This window comes from Salvia splendens, chromosome 13, assembly GCF_004379255.2.
Source record: "Salvia splendens isolate huo1 chromosome 13, SspV2, whole genome shotgun sequence".
NCBI lineage: Eukaryota > Viridiplantae > Streptophyta > Magnoliopsida > Lamiales > Lamiaceae > Salvia > Salvia splendens.
In genome coordinates this window covers 25,439,197-25,464,761 of record NC_056044.1, presented here as the reverse complement: position 1 = coordinate 25,464,761, position 25,565 = coordinate 25,439,197, and the positions used below count along the sequence as shown (strand labels likewise).

The 25,565-nt window shown below is 37.5% G+C and overlaps 1 protein-coding gene and 2 pseudogenes across 1 annotated transcript; all 3 read right to left on the bottom strand.

Moving 5' to 3' along the window:
• Positions 1-213: 213 nt before the first annotated feature.
• On the bottom strand, positions 214-4,764 carry LOC121760773 (annotated as a pseudogene).
• Positions 4,765-16,946: 12,182 nt separating this feature from the next.
• LOC121760771 lies at positions 16,947-18,270 on the bottom strand (annotated as a pseudogene).
• A 3,613-nt stretch (positions 18,271-21,883) lies between these two features.
• LOC121762623 (AT-hook motif nuclear-localized protein 7-like) lies at positions 21,884-24,269 on the bottom strand. The gene is made up of 5 exons (XM_042158578.1): positions 23,621-24,269; positions 23,286-23,353; positions 23,076-23,207; positions 22,446-22,607; positions 21,884-22,360 (listed from the first exon to the last, which is right to left on the bottom strand). Exons 1-5 carry the CDS (start codon positions 24,027-24,029, stop codon positions 22,043-22,045), a joined length of 1,089 nt encoding a protein of 362 aa, XP_042014512.1. The 5' UTR covers positions 24,030-24,269; the 3' UTR covers positions 21,884-22,042.
• Between the last annotated feature and the right edge of the window lie 1,296 nt (positions 24,270-25,565).

The following is a 25,565-nucleotide window of genomic DNA, read 5'->3' as shown; positions in this document are numbered from 1 at the left end:
GCCCGATTAATTGTTGATATTTCTAATCAATTTGTTTAATCCTTTTCCACTTTCTATGTGGCACAAATTGTTGTAAATCTTACGTAGTATGATTCATATGAATGTTGGATCCGCTCGATTAACACTCGGATCATTGGAGCAAGAATTCAACTTGATTATTCTAATAAATTTGGATAAAGTATACATATACAGCCTTAGCCTTGTATAATTAAATCATAAATACATGTTGTTTGTCCAATAAAAGAAACATGGAAGGGTAGTTAAGTAGTTAGGCGGGCGAACATAGGATACGACGGTGAAATAGGTGTGGGCGACGGTGAGAATGAGCAAGACGAAAGCTCGCCCACTGCACGTTCCAGTGATTATCATAGTAATGATTGACCTGGTTGAACAGATCCGAGAGATACCAGTCGAACGAGACGTCCTTGCCAAGGTTGTTCACAAATCGCGCCAATTCAGCAACAGAATCACCCATATTCTTGCTCAGATGGACATTGAGCTCCAAAGGAGTCCTTGCTGGCTTACAATCAAACGAGTTGAATTTCTTAAGCATTTTCTCAACATAATGAGATTGCGTTAAGGCAATTCCCTCATTAGTCCTCAAGATTTTGATTCCAAGAATCACATCAGCTAGACCCATATCTTTCATATCGAAATTTCTTTTCAACATGTTTTTTGTCTCGTTAATAATGGCACTATTGCTGCCCATTATCAACATATCATCAACATACAGACACACAATAACAAAACCGTTATCTGTGTTTTTAATGTAAACACACTTATCGCACTCATTGATAGTGAATCCATTTGCCAACATCACGTTGTCAAATTTCAAATGCCATTGTAAAGGTGCTTGCTTCAACCCATATAATGACTTTACCAGTTTGCATACTTTACGCTCTTGCCCAGGCACAACAAACCCTTCGGGTTGTTCCATATATATTTCTTCTTCCAGATCACCATTCAGAAACGCAGTTTTCACATCCATTTGGTGAATCTCAAGATTGTGCAAAGCAGCAATCGCAAGAAGCACCCGAATGGAAGTGATTCTCGTAACAGGTGAATAGGTATCAAAAAAGTCATGCCCTTCTTTCTGCTTAAAGCCTTGGACAACTAGGCGAGCTTTGTACTTATCTATAGTACCATCGGGCTTATATTTCCTTTTCAGAATCCACTTGCACCCTAAAGGCTTACAGCCTTCAGGCAAGTCTACTAACACCCAAGTGTTATTTCTCATGATGGAATCAATTTCACTGTTGATAGCTTCTTGCCACCACGCCGCGTCTGGGCCAGACAGAGCTTCCGCCAATGACTTTGGTTCGTCATCCAACATAAAAGTTATGAAGTCAGGACCAAATGTTTTAGCAACTTTAACTCTTTTACCACGTCTTGGTTCAACATCCTCAGGACTTGACCTCGTCCTTTTTGGAGGATTAGAACTAGTGGATTCATCCATCATTCTTTCACTAGAACGATCCTCTTGCCTCTTGCAAGGGTATACATTCTCAAAGAATATAGCATTCCTTGACTCAATCGTTGTTCCTTCAGCCACGCCAGGCACAGCTGACCTATGGACTAGGAAACGATAGGCACTACTATTAAGTGCATGGCCAATAAAGATGCAATCGACTGTTTTAGGCCCTATTGCAACATGTTTCGGAGGTGGCACTTCTACCTTCGCTAAACACCCCCAACACTTTGAGGTATGAATATGAAGGTTTCTTCCCTTTCCACAACTCATAAGGAGCTACATCCCTATTTTTTAGTGGAATTTTATTCAGGATATGATTCGCTGTTAACACAGCCTCCCCCCACATGTTCTGGGATAAACCAGAATTAATCAACAGAGCATTCGTCATCTCTTAAAGTGTTCGATTTTTTTGTTCAGCAACTCCATTTGACTGGGGAGAATATGGAGCCGTTGTTTGGTGAATTATACCACTTGCATGGCATAATTCTGCAAACGGGGCTACATACTCACCACCTCTATCACTTCGAACACACTTAATTCGACAATTAAGTTGATTTTCGGCTTCATTTTTGAAGTCTTTAAACGCTTCAATTGCCTCATCTTTACTTCTTAATAAGTAAAGGTAACAATACCTTGTGCAATCATCTATAAATGTGATGAAGTACTTTTTACCACCTCTAGTTTGCACAAATTTTAAATCACATACGTCTGTATGGATTAACTCTAGAGGTTTTGTGCTCCGTTCTACCGAGCGAAAAGGTAGCTTGGTCATTTTTGCTTCAACACAGACTTCACATTTTTCTTGTGAGTTAAACTTATCTACTTTTAGTAAATTAAGATTTACTAATCTTTTTATGGCATTTAGATTTACATGTCCCAATCTTTTATGCCATAAATCAGAGCACTCAAGCAAATAGGAGGATGTATCATCTTCCTTATTTCTTAATCTTTTTCCACGGTGAATGACCGTAACATTCAGCTCAAAAAGCCCATTCACTAGGTGACCTTCACCTATGAACTTTTCATACTTGGTCAATATAACCTTTTCACACTCAAATTCTAGTGAAAATCCATGATTTACTAGAAGTGAGCCTGACACCAAATTATTTCGGATGTCTGGGACATGCAGCACATCCTTGAGGGTAAGAACCTTTCCGGATCCTAATTTTAGGAACACATTACCCACACCAACCACCTCGGAAGAGGCTTGGTTTCCCATACGTACTTTTCTACCTCCAACAGATTTGTAAGTAGAAAAAACGCTTCTCTCGGAGCACACATAACATGTGGCACCCGTATCAACAAACCATTCATTTGGATTATTACCATGGTCCACGTCGGAGACCACTGCGATCACCTCGTGATCTTTGTTGTTTATAACAACACGTTCAAGTAATTTGTACAGTATTGTTTCCAACAATAAGTACACAATTATATTGAACCAAATGTGCATTGGTATATTCAACAACCCATGCATCTCAATTACTACTACCAAATCTAAATTGGTCTTGCTTGTCAAATGACAAACGATAAACATCATTCTCAAGAGAATAGATCTCAAGGAATTAACCACTCCATAGCGCATCGACATTGCGACCGTTCGTTGCTTTATTCCAGCTTTGAATTTCATGTTTCCTCCGGCATCGGTCGACATGAATTCAACAAGAGTACAATATTTCGTCTTGCGATTGTTGGAAATATAGTGGCCTTTACACTGGCAACCCTTGCTATTACAAAGAACACAAAGCTGGAAGGTAAATGTAACAAATAAATTACAACGAAAGTAAAGAGATGCAAACTATAGTATTCTTCAAGTCGAGTCGAGGTATCCCTCTCTCCGCAAGACGAAATACGCCCCGGCTAGTGCTCACGGATTGGCGTAATGTCCCCAAAGATGAAACGACTTTCCTCCTATCGAGTTGAAGCACCTCAAACTCGTAGGCTCCGGCGAACTTGAATTGGAGGCTAGAACCGAGCTAGACAATGCTCCTAGAATGCCCACTAGAATGCTTAAGTGATGTAGAGAGAAGATTTGTTTTTGTTGTTACTTCTTCTCCTCAAAACAAGCCTATTTATAGGCTAGGAAACACAAGTGAAAGGTCTTGTAATTAGGGCACCTCATAAAGGTTACACCACTTGAAAAGCCAAAAGCCTAGCCTTTTGAAATGATCACATGTGTTTTCCTACACGTTAGTCGTCATGTGCTTTGAGCAACATCGGTAGCACTGCTCGTAAGCCACGCATTTTAATAGGAACGAGTACATGAAGTCATCCACCGCGATCTTCGGCATCTCCATCGTGCCGCGCCCGAACCGGACCACCAGGAAACTCTCCTCCGCCGCCTTCAGCCGAATCCCCGCGCGCCGCAGCTTCGAGATGCAGTGGATCACGTGCGAGCTCGTGAACTTCCTCTCCCACGGCTCCTCGTAATCGGCTGGGATGAAGCTTGATCGGAGCAGATCGAGTATGTGTTTTCCGGCGAGGTTACCGAATTTCTCGACGGATTCTTCCGATCTCTGTAGGATATTATTGAAACACCGAAGCGCTTGAGTTTGGAGAGATGGACTGGGTTCCTCCCCGGCCGGTTCGGTTAGATCGAATAAACACTGTAGCACGAAAAAGGGGATCTGATTCTCGAGGCGAATCAAATCCCTAAGAAGAAAGGAGTAAATCCACGACAGCGATAGCAATGGATCATCGGCTTCAAACGCGACTATTCCGCCGAATTTCCGGAACAATTCAATCACGAAGCAGCCGTCGACTGCCAAAATCTCGATGAATTCATCGACGGAGAAGTGGATATCGGCGGAGTAGCACTCTCTGGATCTAGCTTTGAGCGGCTGCACGGCTCGAAGTAAATTCTCGAGATTAATGCGGCGGCGCTTGAGCAGAGCGCCGAGGAAGCGGGCATTGCTATACAAGAGAAATAGCTTTGTTGGGCTGAAAAAATAGGAATACATGTATATGGGCTGAAATATTTCAGAGGCCCCTGAAAATTGGGGGGCCCTGTGCGGTCGCACAGGCCGCACGGGCCAAGGGACGGGCCTGATGAGGAGGCGGGAATCGCCGTGGTGGTAGGGGCCGACGGAGACGATGTAGGGGAAGTAGCAGCGGCCGTTGATGTCGATGAAGCTCTGCGGCACCTTGAAGATGGAGCAGAAGCTTTTCCCGGCGGAGCCGCTCAGGATGCGCGGCATGTTGGCGATTCTTTGCTGCATCGAAGCTAATCGGTCCTTGTTGACTTGCCAGATTCCGACTGTGTGCGAGTCGTCGGCGTTCGATTCGTTGGCCATGGCGGCGAGATTGGTCAATATGGATTTTGAAATGTTTCAGCTGAGTATTAATTTCAAGGAAACGTAAAGCAATAGAAATCCATGGGTTCCATCTTAAAACCAATCGATGATAAGCGGAAAGGCCCATGAGACTTATATAGTGGATTAAGCTCTTTGTGTACAAAGATGTGAGATATTATTATATTCATTTTTATGCTTCAATTGGCAACACCCTCCCTCAAAACTTATATAGTGGATTAAGCTCTTTATGTACAAAGATGTGAGATATTATTATATTCATTTTTATGTTTCAATTGCCAACACTTTCCCTCAAACCCTTCAAGGTGAATCAAAATTTATATAGTGGATTAAGCTCAAGGTGAAACAAAGATGTAGGATATTATTATATTCATTTTTATGTTTCAATTGCCAACACTCTTCCTCAAACCCTTCAAGGTGAATCTTGGAGGGGAAGGGGTTGGACTTTTTTTCAAGGTGAATCTTGGAGGGAAACCCTTCAAGGTGAATCTTGGAGGTGAACCCTTCAAGGTGAATCTTGGAGGGGAAGGGGTTGGACTTTTTTTTCAAGGTGAATCTTGGAGGGGAAGGGGTTGGACTTTTTTTCAAGGTGAATCTTGGAGGGAAACCCTTCAAGGTGAATCTTGGAGGGGAAGGGGTTGGACTTTTTTTCAAGGTGAATCTTGGAGGGGAAGGGGTTGGACTTTTTTATGATCGATTGGACAATCGGCCCAATCTTTTTTCGATCGGTTGGACCACTGGCCCAAATTTTCAGCTCAGTTATACTGCTGGGTTAGTCATTTTTATTCGGTTTCAGCCCTCTTTTTTTCGATCGGTTGGACCAGTGGCCCAAATTTTCAGCGCAGTTATACTGTTGGGTTAGTCATTTTTATTCGGTTTTAGCCCAGATATACTGTTGGGTCAGTTAAATATGACCCATAGTCGGCAACCCGCTCTGATACCATGATTGAAATCCATAGGTTCCATCTTAAAACCAATTGGTGATAAGAGGAGAGGCCCGTGAGACTTATATAGTGGATTAAACTCTTTGTGTACACCGATGTGGGATATTATTATATTCATTTTTATGTTTAAATTGCCAACATAAAGTGGATTAGTTGAGAGATCATGATGGAGTGGTAGAGGAAAAGGCGTGGGAAAAAATATTCAGTTTATTTTATTATTATTATTAACAGCCCCATAGTACATTTTCTTGTCATTTTTTCTTACGTATTAATTTTAGAATGGACAGAGGATGGATTGAGTAAATAAATTTTGAGGGCATAAAAGGTACTTTGCAAAATAAAATAATACTATGATAAAATCTAAAATTGAGTCGTGAGATTATTTTAGTTATAGGGTAAACTATGACTAATTATCTTATGCTTATTCATCTAAGATTGTGTCGTGAGTTGAATCTCATGAACCAAACACATAACAAATTTAATCTTGGATACAATCTTGCAAACTGAAACCACCTAAATGAACAGATGTTGAAAGGTAAGGAGGGGCTGAACGAAATTTAAAAAATCAAAAATTACAGAGGTGAAAATGTTGCAACAATGGCTGCCGTGTGGTTGAGGAAGGAGAAGACAGGTTTAAAACAAATATTAATAATATTATATTACTCTTATTACTAAAATGTGTAAATGTTGACGGCTGGTCCCTTAAATGCTCTCATTTCGATATATTTTGATTTTGTTTAAAATAAAGTAATGCTTTAAAAATGTACCGTGTAAACTGTATTTAGTAATTATGGATTGGCCACAAAATTTAAAATGAATATCAACCAATAGAAATCTAATTATAGGAAGTCACGGCAAAAATCATCATTTACAAAAATTAATTTTAATATTCTTTCCATGTAATCTATGTAAATTCAATAATTTAAAAGTATTGGACTAGTTTTATATAAAATGTTTATGTATGTGTTATGTGTATAGGTGTTGTGTTTGTAATTTTTCATAATATGATATAGTATTATTATATATATGGGGTAGTGATTATTTGAGAACTAAATTAAAATTAGAACTTGTTAACTTATCAGATTCTTGATAATAATTCGTTGATTCATGAATATCAGTTGAATTTTATAATATTGAAAAATAACAATTAATATATACAATAATCAGCGAACTGATAAGTTCTTAAATTCCATTTTAGTTTAGTTATCAATTGATCACAATTATATATACACTTTCTTGTCTCATAAAAATAGAGATTTTAGAAATATCAGTTTTTAAGAAAAAGGAAAAAAAAAATTAACATTAGTAGATAATGGGATCCACATCATTAACAGTAGTGTGGTAAAAAATCTCTAAAAATATAATTGAACTGCATTTTACGGACGAATCAGAAAAAAAAGGAAAAAAAGAAGAGAAAGACTATTTTACGATGACAAAGTCACTAGTAATATAGTAGAGCCCCTACCAATAAAATTTCATGCGTCCGCTACTGACGCCACCTGCGGTATATATATGATCAAGGTAGAGGCAATTTCGTGCTTACACAATATTCATCCGTATAATTCAACTTTTTTACTAATACTCCATTATATAAATACTTAATTCTCTCTAATTTTTACTTTCAGTAATCCCAAACCAACCTATTTAAATTAATATATAAAATTTATGGTAATTGATTTAAATATGTTTAAAATGTAATATTCTAAATACATTATATAATTATTTCAGATTTTAAATTTATAGTATGAAATTACTAGACATTCATATAATTGAAAGGAAATTTTAGTTTGCGTGAATATGATATTGGAAGGAAGACATACAGAAAAATTCCAATAAAACAAAATGAATAAAAAAGTATAGACAGCCACTTAGGTGTTGCCATATGTCCATGTCTCTAAGGTGGCTGACAACCAGTTATTTTACTTTTGGTTTTCTGGGTTTGAGCACGTCTACACTGAATCCGTTTTTGACGGAATTTGACTAATTCTATTTAAACGAGTTTATGGATTAAGGTTAAAAGTCTTCCAGCGGGTGGCGGGGTTTGAACCCGTAACCTCAAGGTCACCACAGCTCCGTACTGCCAACTGCGTTACGACCCATTGATGTATTTTTCGGTTACTATTACTCTATCCGTCTTTGAAAAGTATGAACATTTGATTCGACACAGATTTTAATACATAATTGGTAAAGTATGAGAGATAAAGAGAAAAAATAATTAAAGTATTGTTAGTGGATAATGAATCTCACCTTTTTAGAGAGAAGACTTTATAAAATTAGAATGTTCGTACTTTTCAAGATGAACTAAAAAGAAAATTGTTCATACTTTTCAGGAACGGGCGAGAGAGTAATAGTATAAATTACTTAGTAATGAAAGTTATAATGGGGCGTAGTCTTACACACTATTATTTCCCCCATCTTTTACCATTGAATACAATGATGTTACTCATTTTTAAAATTTTGTTTTTTAATAATATTCCCCTCCATATATCATCATCATTGTCAAAATTCTCTAAATGGGCCTGGAAATCGGTCTTATGAATGGGCCATTTTTTTCGTACTATTTTTAAATGATCGCATTGCAGAGGAACACTAAACTCCCTATAGACTTTTAAAATATAACATCCTACTATTCCTTACCATTAAATATAGAGATGTGTGGTTAGGATTTCATTAACTGAGGTTGCATTTTAGATCATCTAAGTTGCATAAAAGGGTAATTAAGTCAGTTTAGGTATTAAAACAAATCAACCGATTTAGAAACGCAAGATTTCAGCGGTCATTCCATGATCTCTCTTCTCACATTAACTCATTCCCTCTCTCTCTCTCCAAATTCAGTCTACTTAATTTGTGAACCCTAGAAAATTGCAGCTAAAATCTACATCTCATTCCACCAAAAATTAATTTTTTTCGAACTGAGCGAGAAACTAATCCATCAAGAAGCGACGAAACGGCTGGTACAGTCGACGTTAGGCCTGCTGCAGTCGACGTTTTTGCTCAGGGAATTCGTGAAATGGGTAAACAACCAGCAATTTGTTGCATGCATGATCATTCATGCGTAAAATGCATGCAACACAAGATAGCGAGCTATAAAGGAAGTCGTTGGAAGTTGGGAGTTAAGTAGGAGTTAGTTGCTGTGTAACTAACTCAAGCCAGCTGGCAATCATCACGTGAGATATGACGTGTTGCAGCCAATGAGAGTCGAGCACGTGGATGTTAGTTAGTTAAGTGAGCGAAGATGAAGAGTATAAGTAGAGGAGTTGCTTATTTCTTTCGGTTATGTCGAGTATAGTGTTGAATTGTAAATCGGAGCTTAGATCGTGGATCTAGTTCCTCCTTTTCGTTTGATTGTTTCTATCGTGTAAACTTCTTGTTGATTCAATAATACGATCCTCGATTGTTCATTCAAGAGTTGCTTTGCGTATTATCGCTGAGTTCGGCAATGCCGAACTAAGAGAGGGAGACCGAGAAGAAGTCACTGAGTTCGGCAGTGACGAGCTAAGATAGGGAGACCGCGAAGAAGTCACTGAGTTCGGCAGTGGCGAGCTAATATAGGGAAGCTACGAGCTCGGATCGTAACAAGTGGTATCCAGAGCAGTCGATCTTCGGAAACTGGAACGGTGACGCGAGGCGCTGAAATGGAGAAGAAAATGGCGGAATTGATGGATCAGAAGTTAAGTGAGCGTGATCAAGTCATTCATGAGCAGGAAATCCAAATTTTGGAATTGAGGCAAGCAATCGCTACGATTAATTTGCAGAATCAGAAAAACAACGCAGCAATGGATAATGGTGAAGGAAGTAGCGAAGGAAAATCAGATTGGGGAAGATCTACTCGATATGAGTTTCCTAAATTTGATGGTGAAGGATTTGAAGGTTGGATGATGAGAGCTGAATATTTTTTTCAAGTAGCAAGGGTACCAGAGGCGGAGAAAGTAAAGGTAGCAGCAATTCATATGGAAGGAAAAGCTCTCCAATGGCATAGAGGATTTTTGACTCTACATGGAAATGAGGCGTATGTTGATTGGAGATATTACATCTCGTGCGTAGCAGCTCGCTTTGGAGCTCATGCTTTTGAGGATCCGCTTGCAGATCTGAGGAATCTCAAACAAAAAGGTACGCTACAATCATACATGGATACTTTTGATGAGTTGTATCCGAGAGCTAGTATAAGAGAGGATCAAGCACTTAGTTTTTTCTTATCTGGACTTATTGATGAACTACAAATGCCAGTGAGAATGTTTAAACCTAAGAGCTTGGCTGAGGCTTACTCATTAGCTAAATTGCAAGAACTAACTGTGAAGGCTTTAGGAATTAAGCCTAAGGTGATGCAGAGTAATGTGTATTCTAATAGCAGTTATTACTCGAGTAGTAAGCCTCTGGCAGTCACCACTAATAGTAAACCTGTGGTGAATACTAACAATTGGAGTGGAGGTAATAAGGAGCCTAATCGTTTGGGTGGTGTTAGAGCTAGCACTAATCTATCACCCAAAGAAATGGATGAAAAAAGAGCTAGGAAGGAGTGTTTCTGGTGCACTGAAAAATTCACTCCTAATCATCAATGTTCTAAGAGGAAATTTTATGTTATACAACTGATTGAGCTGGGAGACACAGCAGAAAGTGAGGAACAAGCAGATTTGGCAGATGAAACAAGGGATGGTGAAGAACCGGATCTCCAGCTGTCTTTACATGCTGTTTGGGGTAAGAATGGACCTCAACTGATGAGGATTAGGGGAATCTGTCAGAAAAAGGCTTTAAAGATCTTAATTGATACTGGGAGTACTCATAACTTCTTGAGTTCCAGAGTAGCTAAAAAGATTAAGTGTGAACTCACTGCAGTGAGCTCTAAGGCTGTAGAGGTTGCTAATGGACAACTACTGCAATGCAATCAGAAATGTAGTAACCTTGAGTGGGAAATGCAGGGAGCAACATTTCAAGCTGAGGTCTATCTTATTCATTTAGAAACTTATGATTTGATATTGGGTGGTGCTTGGTTGTCTACCTTGGGTGAGATTACATGGGATTTCAACAAGCTGACTATGCAATTCAAATTATCTGGTGCGGTTGTGAAGTTGCAAGGAGAGCTATGGTCACCAAAATCTGATCAATTACATTGTTTACATATCTGCAACCTGCAAGAAAAAGATGAAAATGAAAGAAAGATCAGCCAGCTGATGCCTTCAATAGAAGAGGAAATTTCCTTCTGTTATGAGATCAGTACAGAGGAAATATGGCCAGAACTTAAACTGATATTGGATGAGAATGAAGCCATATTTGCAGAGCCAAGTTCATTACCACCACCGAGGGAGCAAGATCACAAAATCATTTTGAAAGAGGGGTCTAATGCTGTCAACATAAGGCCCTATAAATATGCTTCCAAACAGAAAGATATCATTGAAACTATGATTGATGAAATGCTGAAATCTGGAGTTATAAGGCATAGTGAGAGTTCCTTTGCTAGCCCTATTGTTTTAGTCAAGAAGAAGGACTCATCATGGCGCATGTGTGTGGATTATAGAGCTTTAAATGCTATCACGGTTAAGGATAAATATCCTATACCGGTTATTGAGGAGCTTTTGGATGAGTTGGGTGGGGCTACTTGGTTTTCTAAAATTGATCTACGGTCTGGCTATTGGCAAGTTCGAATGAGGCTGGAGGACATCCATAAAACAGCCTTCAAAACTCACTCCGGTCACTATGAATTTTTAGTGATGCCATTTGGATTAACAAATGCTCCGGCCACCTTTCAAAACTTGATGAATTCTGTCTTCAGAGAGCATTTGAGGAAATTTATTTTGGTTTTCTTTGATGACATCTTGATCTATAGCAAAAGTAAGGAAGACCATGAGTTTCACTTGAAGGCTGTGATGAACTTAATGAAGCAGCACAGCCTTCTAGCTAAGAAGTCTAAATGTAGTTTTGGGTGTAGAAGGGTGGAATACTTGGGACATGTCATTTCTGCTGATGGTGTTGCTACTGATGAAGCCAAGATAGCAGCGGTTAAGAATTGGCCAAGACCAAAAACGATTAAACATGTTAGAAGCTTCTTGGGTTTAACTGGATATTATAGGCGATTTGTATACAATTATGGAGTCATTGCTAAACCATTGATAGAGGTGACAAAAGGTGCTGCATTTAGTTGGCCTGAGGAAGCACAAGAGGCTTTTGATAAATTAAAAAGTGCTATGATATCTGCACCAGTTTTAGCTTTACCCGATTTCTCCAAGGAGTTTGTAGTTGAAACAGACGCATCTGGAGTGGGTATTGGTGCTGTACTAATGCAGGAGAAACATCCTATAGCTTTTATCAGCAAAGCCTTAACTCCTAAACATCAAGCCCTGTCTGTGTATGAAAAAGAACTCTTGGCTATCTTGATGGCAGTAAAAAAATGGTATTACTACCTGCAATGTAGGAGGTTTATAATCCTAACTGATCATCAGAGCCTCAAATATTTGGTTGAGCAGAAGTTGACAACTCCAACTCAACAAGCTTGGATGACAAAACTTATGCAATTCGATTATGAGATAAGGTACAAGAAAGGATGTGATAATGCAGTGGCTGATGCCTTATCTAGGGTGCCAGAATCTATGATATTTGCTCTAACTTCTCTTATAATTCCCTTGGAATTAATTGAGCAGATTAAGGAATCTTGGAAAGCAGATCAACAAATTCAATTAATTTTGAATGCAAAACAGACTGATACTACTTCTCACCCTAAATTTAGCTGGAAAAATGGTGAGTTAAGGAGAAATGGCAGACTTGTAGTTGGAAATGATGTATTCTTGAAGGCCAAAATTCTAACTATATTCCATGAGTCTGCAACAGCTGGCCATTCGGGTGTGTTGGGAACTTACAAGAGGATCTCTGCCTTGTGTTATTGGCCTAAAATGATGAAGGATGTTAAAGAATTTGTGAGGATGTGTGTGACTTGCCAAAGATATAAACCAAGCACTACTTCCCCGGCTGGATTACTTCAACCCCTGCCTATGCCTGCTGCAATTTTTACTGATATCACTATGGATTTCATAGAGGCTTTACCTACTTCGCATGGAAAAGACACTATATTTGTGGTGGTAGACCGGTTGAGTAAGTATGCTCATTTTATGGCTTTGTCCCATCCTTTTACAGCCAAGAAAGTAGCAGAAATATTCATGGATTTTGTTTTCAAATTACATGGCATGCCTGCTAAAATTGTGAGTGATCGAGGTGCTGTGTTTGTGGGAGCTTTCTGGAAGGAGTTTATGACTTTATTGGGTGTGGAATTGCTATATTCTACAGCCTATCACCCTGAGACCGATGGACAATCTGAGGTTGTTAATAGATGTTTACAATGTTATTTGAGATGCTCTATGGGAGAGAAACCACACTCTTGGGTTCAATGGCTGGGATTAGCCGAATATTGGTACAACACTACTTATCACTCGAGTATTCGGATGACTCCCTTTGAAGCATTATATGGATTTCCACCTCCTTTACATATCCCATACCTACCTGGGGATTCAGATATTGAAGCTATAGACATTGCTTTGAGAGATAGAGAGGAGATGATTGTCATATTAAAGAAAAATATTGAGAAAGCTGCAGCAAGAATGAAGAAACAAGCTGATCTTCATCGTTTTGACAGAGAGTTTCAGATTGGTGATTGGGTTTGGCTGAAGCTTCAAGACTATAGGCAGAAATCTATTCGGGGCAAACACCACAAGTTCGAAGCTAAGTTTTTTGGACCATATCAGATCATGGATAGAATGGGGAAGGTAGCTTATAAGCTGAATTTACCCTCATCAGCTGCTATACATGATGTCTTTCATGTTTCATTACTGAAGCCCGCTGCACCTCCTCTCGGGCCTATTTCAGATCTACCATCTACATCTCATATCAATGATGCTATACCACAAGCGATTCTGGATAGAAAAATGGTGAAGCGACACAATCAAGCGGCTACAAAATGGCTGATCCATTGGAAAGATAGATCCCCTGCCGATGTTTCTTGGGAATTCGCGGACGTGATCACCGAGCGTTTCCCTTGGTTCCTTGAGGACAAGGAACCTTAAGTCGGGGGTATTGTTGCATGCATGATCATTCATGCGTAAAATGCATGCAACACAAGATAGCGAGCTATAAAGGAAGTCGTTGGAAGTTGGGAGTTAAGTAGGAGTTAGTTGCTGTGTAACTAACTCAAGCCAGCTGGCAATCATCACGTGAGATATGACGTGTTGCAGCCAATGAGAGTCGAGCACGTGGATGTTAGTTAGTTAAGTGAGCGAAGATGAAGAGTATAAGTAGAGGAGTTGCTTATTTCTTTCGGTTATGTCGAGTATAGTGTTGAATTGTAAATCGGAGCTTAGATCGTGGATCTAGTTCCTCCTTTTCGTTTGATTGTTTCTATCGTGTAAACTTCTTGTTGATTCAATAATACGATCCTCGATTGTTCATTCAAGAGTTGCTTTGCGTATTATCGCTGAGTTCGGCAATGCCGAACTAAGAGAGGGAGACCGAGAAGAAGTCACTGAGTTCGGCAGTGACGAGCTAAGATAGGGAGACCGCGAAGAAGTCACTGAGTTCGGCAGTGGCGAGCTAATATAGGGAAGCTACGAGCTCGGATCGTAACACAATTTCGTACACCCCGATGGCTGAGGCCGGAGAAGCTTCGAAAGATTGCTTATTTTGGGTGAAAATTTGCTTAACATGTTGGAAAGATTGCTTAATTTGGGCGAGAATTTGCTTAAGTTGTTGGAAAGGTGGCTTATTTTGGGTGAGAATTTGTTTAACATGTTGGAAAGATTGCTTAATTTGGGCGTTAGTTTGCTTAGTTTATACAAAAGTTTGCTTATTTCGGGCAAGAATTTGCTTAAGTTGTTGGAAATATTGCTTAATTTGAGCGAAAATTTGCTTAACTTGTTTAAAAATTTGCATTAAAAGTTTGCTTATTTTGTTTCGAAGATTGCTTATACCGTGCTAAATTTTGCTCTATTTGTTTGAGGATTTGCTTATTTTGTACGATAGTTTGCTTATTAATGGCCACAAGGCGAGCAATTTTGAACACCCCAGCGCCTGATGTCAAAGATACTCATGTCGTGAAAAAACATGTACGACTGTTCGAGTTTATACAAAAAGAAGCATAAAAAATCATATCGAATTCGTATTACTGGAGATTATATAAAAATACACCTACTGTTATGTCTGTATGAGTGGAATCTTCTAAAATACCCATTGTATATGAGTTATTGGTTGAGAAGATACTTAAAGATTGGAAAAATCTGTATTTCGTAAGTGAGAAGAGATTGAATCAATATTCTCCAGCTGAAAAAAGTAATGAAACCTTTGCAATAAAATAGGAAGATTATAACTTTCCATTTATCACACATAAAAAGCGGCTTTTGGGATTTAATATATAACATAACCAACTGTGACTTCCAATAATACCCTTTTCAAAATATAAAATAATTTTTAATTTACATTTTTGCTGATTACGTGGCATAATATCATGCGCACATCTCCAATATTGGATGGCCAGATTTGGTAGGATGTTTTAAACTCAAAATGTGTTATTTTTGAAGCGCATTCCTCGCATTGCATAACTAAATACGCATTTTTAGAAATTGGAATGGTGAAGTGAAAACTAGTTACACCCAATTTAATGATTCAACCAAGCTCTGGTTTGGTTAGTTTCGTGATGAAGCCTAAATTTTATTATTGGACGGCCCAACTTACTCTTCATAATTATGAGATATTTTTTATTTTGCCGTCGCCAAAACTGATACCACCTAGGTAGAGACTACGAGAAAGATGGATGACATCTGCAATATGACTTTAAAATTGAATTTACTACTAATATAATATTTATAAGATACATTTTGGGGATCTCTTAGAATTTTATGGAACTAAACTAACAATAAAACTAAATTAAAGGAACTTTGTGAAGCTAAAAGAGACAATAAATATAAAAAAAACTTAACATTGTGAAACTAGAAAAAATCTAGTGTATAAGATTTAGGGCCTTTATGGGTTTAGAACACTGGACTTAATTAATGGTAAAATGGCAGAGTCGTCACCTACATTGCACTAGATATCCGTAATAAACTTGTAGATATATGTATTTATATTATACTCCATCCATCCCCAAAAAATATGCACTTTGGGTTCGATACGAATTTTAATGCAAAAGTGGTAAAGTAAGAGGGAGATAGAGAAAAAAAAAATTAAAATATTGTTAATGGAGAATGGGCCCAACTCATTAGAGAGAAAAGAGTTTCCAAAATTAGAAAGTGCATATTCTTGTGGGACGGACTAAAAAGAAAAGAATGCATATTCTTGTGTGGCGGAGGTGGTAGTAAGCACTGAAATTGGTGGGTCCCCCCTGGCCCTCATATAGCTTCGCCATTGGTTGGTTTGTAGAAGTACAAACGTAGTGAATTAGAGAATGGAGTCTTTCTTTTCAATATAAGGCTTCTTGTATTTCATTGATCTTAAAGTACACGTTACATGTAAAAAAAGTATATATAAAGTAATTAGATTCGCCTAAACCCTTGTAAAGAAAAACTCCTTTCTCCTATTCGCTATGTATCTAATACTTCTACCAACCAACAAAATAATTAGATTCTATATAAAGTATATATGAGATTAGGTGATAAATAAAAAAACAGAATTTTGTAAATAACATTGGGATTTAGTTGACATTGTATAAAAGTATTTATTTCAAATTTTGTTTATCATTTTCAGCTAACGATAGAGGGTATTGATCGTTTGAATGTAAACAAAAGGTTAATCTTGTTATTAAATTATGATACTCATATTAATTTAAATTATGATTCCTTTAAAATTTAGTAGTATTTCAATATTGTTCCACATTTGATGCTTGATAATCAATATCTAAAAACAGCTTACGCAATATTAGGAGAAAATTACTTCGGCCGTTTAGGGCATCTGCATAAATGGGCCCTAAAAACAACTTAAGCCCAAATTGGATAGAGAATAAATTTGACTTCCTTATTACCGAGCTTAGCTATTAGTAAAACTTAACACTAAGTCACACTTTCCGAATCAGTATTTAATATTTTATATAAATTCCATTATTTATCTCGCAATAAATAAATACAAGGTCAATGTCACTTATATACACCAAATGAAGCGACCTACATAAGTAAGTTGTAAATTTATGATATGATGAAATAGAGAATGCAAGCAACATTATAAAATATAGTTAGCTACCTTGGTGTTCCAACTGCATTAAGCAAGGTAATTATGGAAGGTATATAAATTGCTCTCGGCTTGAGGAACTAGTGCTGTTGCCGGTAGTACAACACAATAAAGCACGATCTTCCTCACGAAGAAGAAGCTATATATCACATACACCTTCTTCCACAAACACACTTTCTGCACATGCATCAACCAACGAACACAAGAGATTAATCATATACTATCATTGTCACACTTGTTTAACACGTAGTATAATTAGGATTATTTCTCAAAATCTCCACAACCATTTTCCTAAAGAGATTGGTACGCTTTATAGGTGCTAGGCAGCTCATTTTTCACCAAAAATTAAAACATTTACATTCTTCACTTATATCAAAATCTCAATTTCATATTAGGAGAATGTATATGCAAATACCTTTATTGAGCCAAGGTACAAAAATTTCCATCCTTTGAGGGGCAAAATCCATGTCCTCCACCGTTGTCCGTTCCTGCCATCCTCCGGCCTCATCCATGGCTGCAATCCTCCACACACCAGCAGTTCCTGCCACACATACTCATTACAGTTACTACGATAGTACTAATAAATTATACTAGAAGGGATTTGTTATAAAGATATGCATGATCACCATTGAAGCCGAAAAATGCATATGTAGATGATCCAGCTTCTTGCTCCACGGTGAAGTGATAGTCCAGCGACATTTCTTGCATTCTCGTCATCAAGCATTCACGGAAATACATAAATAAATAACCAAGAAATTAAAATGCAACAGAAGATAGTAAGTTTGTGAAGATTACATTTGTTAAATAGAAAATGTAGAGGGATTATTATAAGTACCAAAATTCCAGCGAGCCTGAACGAGGGCAAGCTGAGGATTATGAATGAGAAAGGGCACACTTCTCCAAAGAAAATCGGAGTCTGCCTGAAAATCTGCATCAAATATTGCTACAAAGTCGCATTTCTTCACGTAAGCGTGCTTCATTCCCTCTCTTAGTGCACCCGCTTTATACCCCTTTCTGTTTTCTCTAATTTCATACTTTATATTTATCCCTTTACTTGCCCACCTCTCGCATTCCATTTGCACCATTTTCTATATAACAACACACTAATATAATGAGGCCAAATACAAGGTAATTAATCAAGAGTAATACACCATATAAAAATAATTACCTCAATGATGGGATCAGTTGAGTCATCAAGAACTTGAACTATAATCCGATTGGACGTCCAAGATAGGCCGCATGCAGCTCCGATCGAGAGCTGATACACCTGTTCATAATAACATCAAAATCATGCACCATAATAAATTACTAATGTTGAATGAGGATGAGAAGAGACCTCTTTTTCATTGTACATTGTACACTCGAGTCCATATTGATTTAGTGACTGAGAAGGAAGAAGTGGACATGAAAATAGAAATGTGGAGAAGGGTATATATAACTATAAGTAGGGGTTTTCTTCTCTAGGTTGCGAAATGTGGAAGGATATACTACTACTACGTGTTTATTTTATCTTATGAATGGCGCAAAAAAAATGTGGGTTTTGTCAGAAAACAATAGCTTCGCCTTTTTCCACCAGAAATAAGATCAGTTTGCAAATTATCCAGCTCGAATTTTTTTTCTCATCTGTGAAAATGTTAGGCTATGTTGGAATCGGAAATTAAAGAGAAGAAAACAACTTTGCATGTTTAGAAATTTTATACTACTATTACTATTTGGATTTATCATCGCTCTCCAACTTAATTGGTTTGTGTGCTTATGCTTCGTTGTTATTAATTTTATCCTATGCTACATTTTTATGTTTGAATTTTGAATTCTAATTATAAAATTTCATAAAAGACTTGGCGTTCACATTAACAATAATTAAAAGATCACCATTCTCACCCTTCCTTGCTGACACTTGTAACTTCAAGTATGTCATGTACAATAATGATCGAGCCTACTGTTTGGAATTTTCTAAATTATGTTTTACGAATTATAAAAATATTGTGAATTAATGTTTATATGTAGGGGTATGTAAAAATGAGTACACATGTGGCAGTTTATATGAGTGAAGCTTCCGTATTAAGAAATTGAGTCCACATGTGCCACTAATGTATTATAATAACTTCAAGCTACAATATAATTAAACTGCACCATTATTCCCCTAATGTTATTTCGAGACACCTCACAATAAAAGTGGCATCACAAACTATAGTATTGCAACTTACCTTTAAATACTTCATTCATTTTATATGGAATTAAATCAAAATTGATCCGATAATATCGATTTTTTTTAGTCCTTGCGAAGAAAAATCGTGGAACCGGCCTTCGCCTTTGCGTCTAGGCCTGTCAAAATGGATATCGGGTATTGGATACCCGATACCCGATCGGGTAATACCCGAAAATCCGAAAAAATATAATTTTAATAATGATTTATTTAATTTGTCAATTTATTATTTACTTATTGACTTTGACTCAATTAATCAATTTGAATTTAGGGAATTAGGGATCTACACATTACACATTTTACACTCCCTCCCGCTCTCAGCTCCCTGTCTGACTCTCACTCTGTCTCCTTCTCGGCTGCGGGCTGCCTCTCACCCACGACCCACCGACGAGCACCACCGCCTGCACCGACGAGCTTGTCGTCTTCTCCTCGGCTCCTCCCTCTCGCTCACGCGGACGCAGTCCGCCAAGCCCTCTCCGGCTCTCCTTCTCGGCCCGAGCCGCCCAAGCAATGGCCGCTCCGCCACCGCCACCGCCGCCGCCATCTGAAGATTGAAGATGGTATACATACATTATCCTTATTTGTTTACATTATGCTTATTTGTTGAATTATACACTTTCTAAAATAGTCATAGTTAATTAACTAATTAAGCAATTCCTATAGTTGTTTTGAACTTGAATTATACACATTATAATGCTTATAGAATTTGAAATGTGTAAGTATTTAACAGATTGGAACTTGGGAAAATATGAAAAAAACAAAGAATTTTTTTTTAAAATCGGGATCGGGTACCCGATTTTTCGGGACTGGATACCCGGATCGGGTATCGGGTAGCAAATTTTTGAGTTTTTCGGGATCGGGTACCTGAAAATTTCGGGTCGGGTACCCGATTTGACAGCGCAAATTGCGTCCCACTTCATCGTACGAAAAAGATCTCGCAATTCCAATTTCCAACAGCCATCACATTAACAAAAGCAAAACCGAAAAAGAAAAAACAAACCGTAGGCCCCAAAAATTTCATTAAATCAAGTAGTAGAATTTTCTTGGTGGACTTGCGCAAGAGGCAGATCAAACTAGAAACAAGGTACACGTATAACTCCAAAATTATGTTATTATTAGTACTACTATTATAATTATTAATTAATTATTATATACTCCATTTAACAAATTTCCTCCTAAACTAATACAAAATCTAGTTTTTATATAGTCAGCTATTCTATTTGAAAATTTATAATATTATTATTTGGGTTTTAGCATCTTAAGTTAAGCCCAATACTCTACCATCCATATAAAAATTTGTAAAAAAATGATAATATTTGAAATAAGAGAAAGAAATTATAGTAACTATTCGAATTGTTTGTCACACCCGAAAATCTTTGATATGCAACTAGTTACTAGTTCTTGTTTGTCATCGCCAAATAAACAGCCAACTTCTTGTAGGTTGCCATGCACAGTACCCATAAAATGCAATATAATTATATAGTTATTATAGACTTTGAAAGTAAACGAAATATGCTTTTACGTACAATCACGGAGTGTAGGATAATTTGTGAAGGACAAAAATTATAGGAGCAATACACTTTAATTATTTGGAAACAACTTTAGACTGATAAAGCAAAGTCTCCTTAACAAATTAATTGCTTGTCGCGATCTTGCAAAACAGTTGATAGAGAAATAGATGGATTAATTAATTTAACCATCCAACAAACGAAAGGCATAATTAAAAAGATAAATCAATATTCTCTTAGGTATATCATAATATGTTCGATTCTAAATTTAAGTTGAAAGAGTGAGTTTGATCTTACTGTAGTTTTAAGGATATGAATGGATCTCTAGTCTTTGCAGCTTTGGGTATAATTAATCACAAACAGTAAAAAAAAATAAAACAGTACTAGTAACTAAGTAGTAGTACTAGTACAAAGTAAATAAACCAAACAAAAGTAAAAAGTGCTTTAACTGAATCGAATAAATTTCTGACATGATTTACAATTTTAATAGGAGAATTAAACGAATCTTCCCTTTAATTATTTATTCTGAGGAGTGACTGATCAAATCCCATGACTTTCTCAATTCTAAAAAAAAGCACCAAAAATCTCAAGATCACCCAAAAAACCCCTAAAAACCCTAACATGTTTCAAAACTCATAACCAATTGGTGTCACATATCAAGATTAATAACAATACTAACCAACTCATATAAGTGTATAAATGCGGAAGTTAATCTAAACATATGATTTGACACAATATTTCACACGATAATTTTGCTCCCCCCAATATATTTATGTCTTTTATTGATTTCAGTTTTCAACATACTTATAATTTTGTTACGTAATTTTGCAATGATCTTCTCCGAAAACAAGAACCGTTATCATAGTCAGAAACGCGTGTTTTTAGGCACAAGAAGAGTGCAAAGAGTCTGGATTTTACTGCCTCAACAAAGGGGAGAAGCCACTATTTCTGAAAGAATTGAAAGATGTGTGGGGAAGTAGAATCTGCCAAGGGAAATACTCTGCTTCAAACACTATACTCTGTTGATTGATGATGAACCTCACGTATCCCTTCTCAATCCGGTAACTAACAACTCCTTTTTTTAATCGAGATTTCAAATTATATCTAAAAAATAGCAAGACCGAGCTTTGATCGAAACGTATTTGCAGCCCAACACGGCCATATTCCCGCAGCCGTACAAGAAGCACGACAGGGATGATGCATATTTTCTATGTATATATCCACTTTAGATTCCAAATATGAGACTAATAAGCTGAGATAATCAAGTAAACATAATTTGAAAGAGAAACAGAGTCATGAACAAAAAAGTAAAAGAGAGAAAAACATCTGGTGATTTCTAGCAATGACTAAGAATATATGAGGCTAGAGCTAACCGGATCCGAAACACCAACTGAAACAGTGACTGCATTCGATCAGTGCTCCTCGACAGATACGGAAATGTTAATGTCAGGGTACGAGGCTTTGTGATCAGAGCCATTCCAATCAGCGGTGTTGTCAGTAGATGCGGAATTTGGGTGCTCTTTGTTGCTTAAGCTGTTGTTGGCCTCTCCCGGGTAATGTGGTGCCGGGTTGGGAAAGATGTTCGTCTGTGGTGGAGCCTGTGATATTGGTGTCGCTGCAGTCACTGTGGTGGCCAGAGGGAACTGGACTGAAGGAGCAACTCTTGGCTCGCGCTGCTGCTTTTGTTTCTGCATCTTGAAACTGTTTGGCACGAAGCTCCCAACAACAATCTGATGTGTATGCATTTTGATGTCGTTTAACGAACTAAGAAGAAACTTATATGGATGTATTGAGATCAAGGGGGAAAGTGAGGACCTGGATTGGACTAGCTGCCATGAGCAGACCTGCAACGCCACCACCTATTACGCGACCATTAGGGCTAGCTAGTGAAACGGTTAATCCACCAGATCGGCTTTTCATTCCACCATTATCAGAAACCATGTATGATCCCCTTAGAGTTAAAATCTCGAAACGCCCCTGCATCAGCTCAAAGTTTCAAGGTTATACTTCACACGCCATGTTTTCAACAAAAATGAAAGAATTGGATGGCTATTGAATGTATCGTACAAAACATGCCCATTCGAGGCCAATGGAACCTTAATCAGATACCAAATCCACCACAAAAAACATGCATCAGCAACTTCTGTGAGTTTATCTAGCATGATTCACAAAAAGCACAGGCATAACTCTATAATAGAGTTTCTCTAACATCAAGAAGACCTAAATCCTGTTTAGATAAGAACATGAAGATCCCACCAGTTAAATGGCAAAAACAAGCAAGCCTTTTCTTTTATTAATTACGAATCAATTCATGTTCGAAAAACTTCTTGATTCTTAGTATAGTTTACCCTTTTCTTCAACCAATAAACAAACATAATTTCTTACTATAGTAGAGCACAAACACCAAACAACAAGTAGTTTTGTGGTGGACAAGGAGTGTTATACCTCGTATGTGAGTAGCCCGCCCGACATACCAGGCTGGCGAAGCGTAACATTAGAGACAGATCCATTAGCAGAAAGAACACAGACCCCTCTGTCACCCTTCTGAGCAAAGGTGAGTATCTTCCCAGCAACATCCTGCAAAATATACCTAATTCTTAGTTAAAACTTTTGTAACAAAGATTCTGTCTGAGAATCAACATCGATTGTCATTACCTCTCCTGTATGTGCAGTCACAACATGCGGCGTAAAATCCCCTCCTGCCGTGTTTGCAAACAATTCACCTGAAAAAATGTAACACAATATATTTCAGAACCCTAGTTCTGAAATTGCATTATCCCTAATTTTGGGGGAAGACTGTGAAATCCTCAAGCATTGACTTCTGAGTTATGATTTAGAGAAAGTTAATCTGAAATCACAGTAGCAATTAGTTTTCCCCTTATCAAACCACAAAAAAGGAAAATAAAGTCAACATTGAATAAAAAATGAAATCTTTGAGAAAATCGTCAAGTAGAAAAAATTGCAACAGTGCATAAATGAAACAAACTCACCTAAAGATGCATAAATTTGCCAGTTTCCGGTAGCGGAGTGTATACCGCGGCCTCTTTTGGAGGCGGAGGAGTTGTCAAACGACCTTGGCGTTGATATAGTAAAGCCGGCGGCGGCCTGCATCGCCGTCGGGGATTTAATATACGCCGGATTCAAGTTGCCATCGGCGTCAAACTTTCTAGGCCTCCCTCTCTTCTTCTTCCCCGTCGCTAAATCACTATTTCCGCCACCAACACCTCCTCCGCCCATCTCCACCACCGCCGCGCTCTTCTCCATACCTACCACCACCTCAGAAACCATTCCACCAACTCCGCCGTGAGCGGCATAATCGCCACCACTCAGCGGTGGCGAATCAAAGCCCGGATTTCCGCTTAGCGAGCCAGAGTCCGTGCTCTCTCTGTCTACCTCCATAAATCTTCCTTTTCAACTAGCTCTGTGGAGTAGTAGAAATTTAGCGAGAGGAGGAAAAGATTTGATTTTTTTGAAAGATTAGTAGGTGGAAACAAATGGCGCCACAAAGTTTCAACCAAGAATTTATTTCTTGTTGATTTCAATTTCTACAGCTTTATTTAAGCTCTTAAATAGAGAAAATTATATACTAGTAAATCAATTTTGTCTGCAAGTTTGGTGTGCAAACGGGAGAGGGTATTATTCTTTTTTTTACATAATTATGAATTCTTAAATAATTGGTGAGATTTGTTTGCTATTGTGGAGATTACGATACAGTAAAGTATATTTAGTAATAATTCGGAATTATTTATATTCTTTTAATTTTGTTTTGCTAAGTTACGGTTGGTATTATTTCGCATTAGAATAAGGATAAGGAATTAAATTAATTCGGTGATCCATTTTTTGGGAACATATTCTTGGGATTATTTGTCGAATTAATTTCGAAATCAAAATCCCTGGTGATATGCTGGCATATCACTTTAATCATTTTTGTTTAATTATAAGGGATTCATTATTTTTTGGTAAGGGATTATATATGCAAATTCATTAATGTTTTATGGGTTATATAATTTTCGGATCTTTTGTTTTATTTAATTTTGTCCGCGAAATATTGAAGTAGGAGGACCTAAATAACTCAGTAGGAGGACCTAAATAAATGTTTGCTCGAAAATATTATCTCAAGCATTCCGGAATTTAACTTCGGATAAATTTGACTTTAAGATCACAGGTGGATAATAATGTTCTAGTTTGAAATCCCAAATCACGTCAATTTGTAACATTTGAGTATTGTCTGAGGTTCGATACTTCGATTCATAATGTTTTAACTGACAATTTATTTTGCAAATTTATAAACGTTCAATAAATTTATAATTTCCAAATCTACTACTACTAATTGTATTATAGTTTGACAAGTGTATTTGACCGTCCAAATAAAATTAATAGTAAGATTTGAGTTCGTTGGGTAACGGATAGTTTGAAGCGAGTAAACAAAAAACGGATAGTTTGAAGAGAGTAAATAAAAATAACGGATAGTTTGAAGCGATTAAACAAAAGAACGGATAGTTTGAAGTGAGTAAACAAGAAAATTTAAAATTTAAAACTTTTAACTTTTAAAAAAAATCATATAAAATGCAACTCACTCGTATAACATGTAAGTTGGTTACACGACAATATGTAATTTGATAAGGAACGGGGGCACATGGCAGGTATTGCACCACAACATGTTCCACACTAGACCCGTTCCCAACACGTGACATATGTGTCTGCTCGTATTAAATAAATTTATAGATTTACACCTATCATAGTATAAGGAGATGAACCATCGTAAAATGTTACTGAAAGCGAGTCGGATTTTCGTGTGTTGCATTCACGCAATTTGAAAATAGCACAGACTGGTCAAGAGACGTTGACCAACTGATCAAGACAACCCTAGACAATCTACTAGTCGTCGGGTGTGCAGAACAGAACGAAAAACCGCCTTCAAGACCTTAACCCACA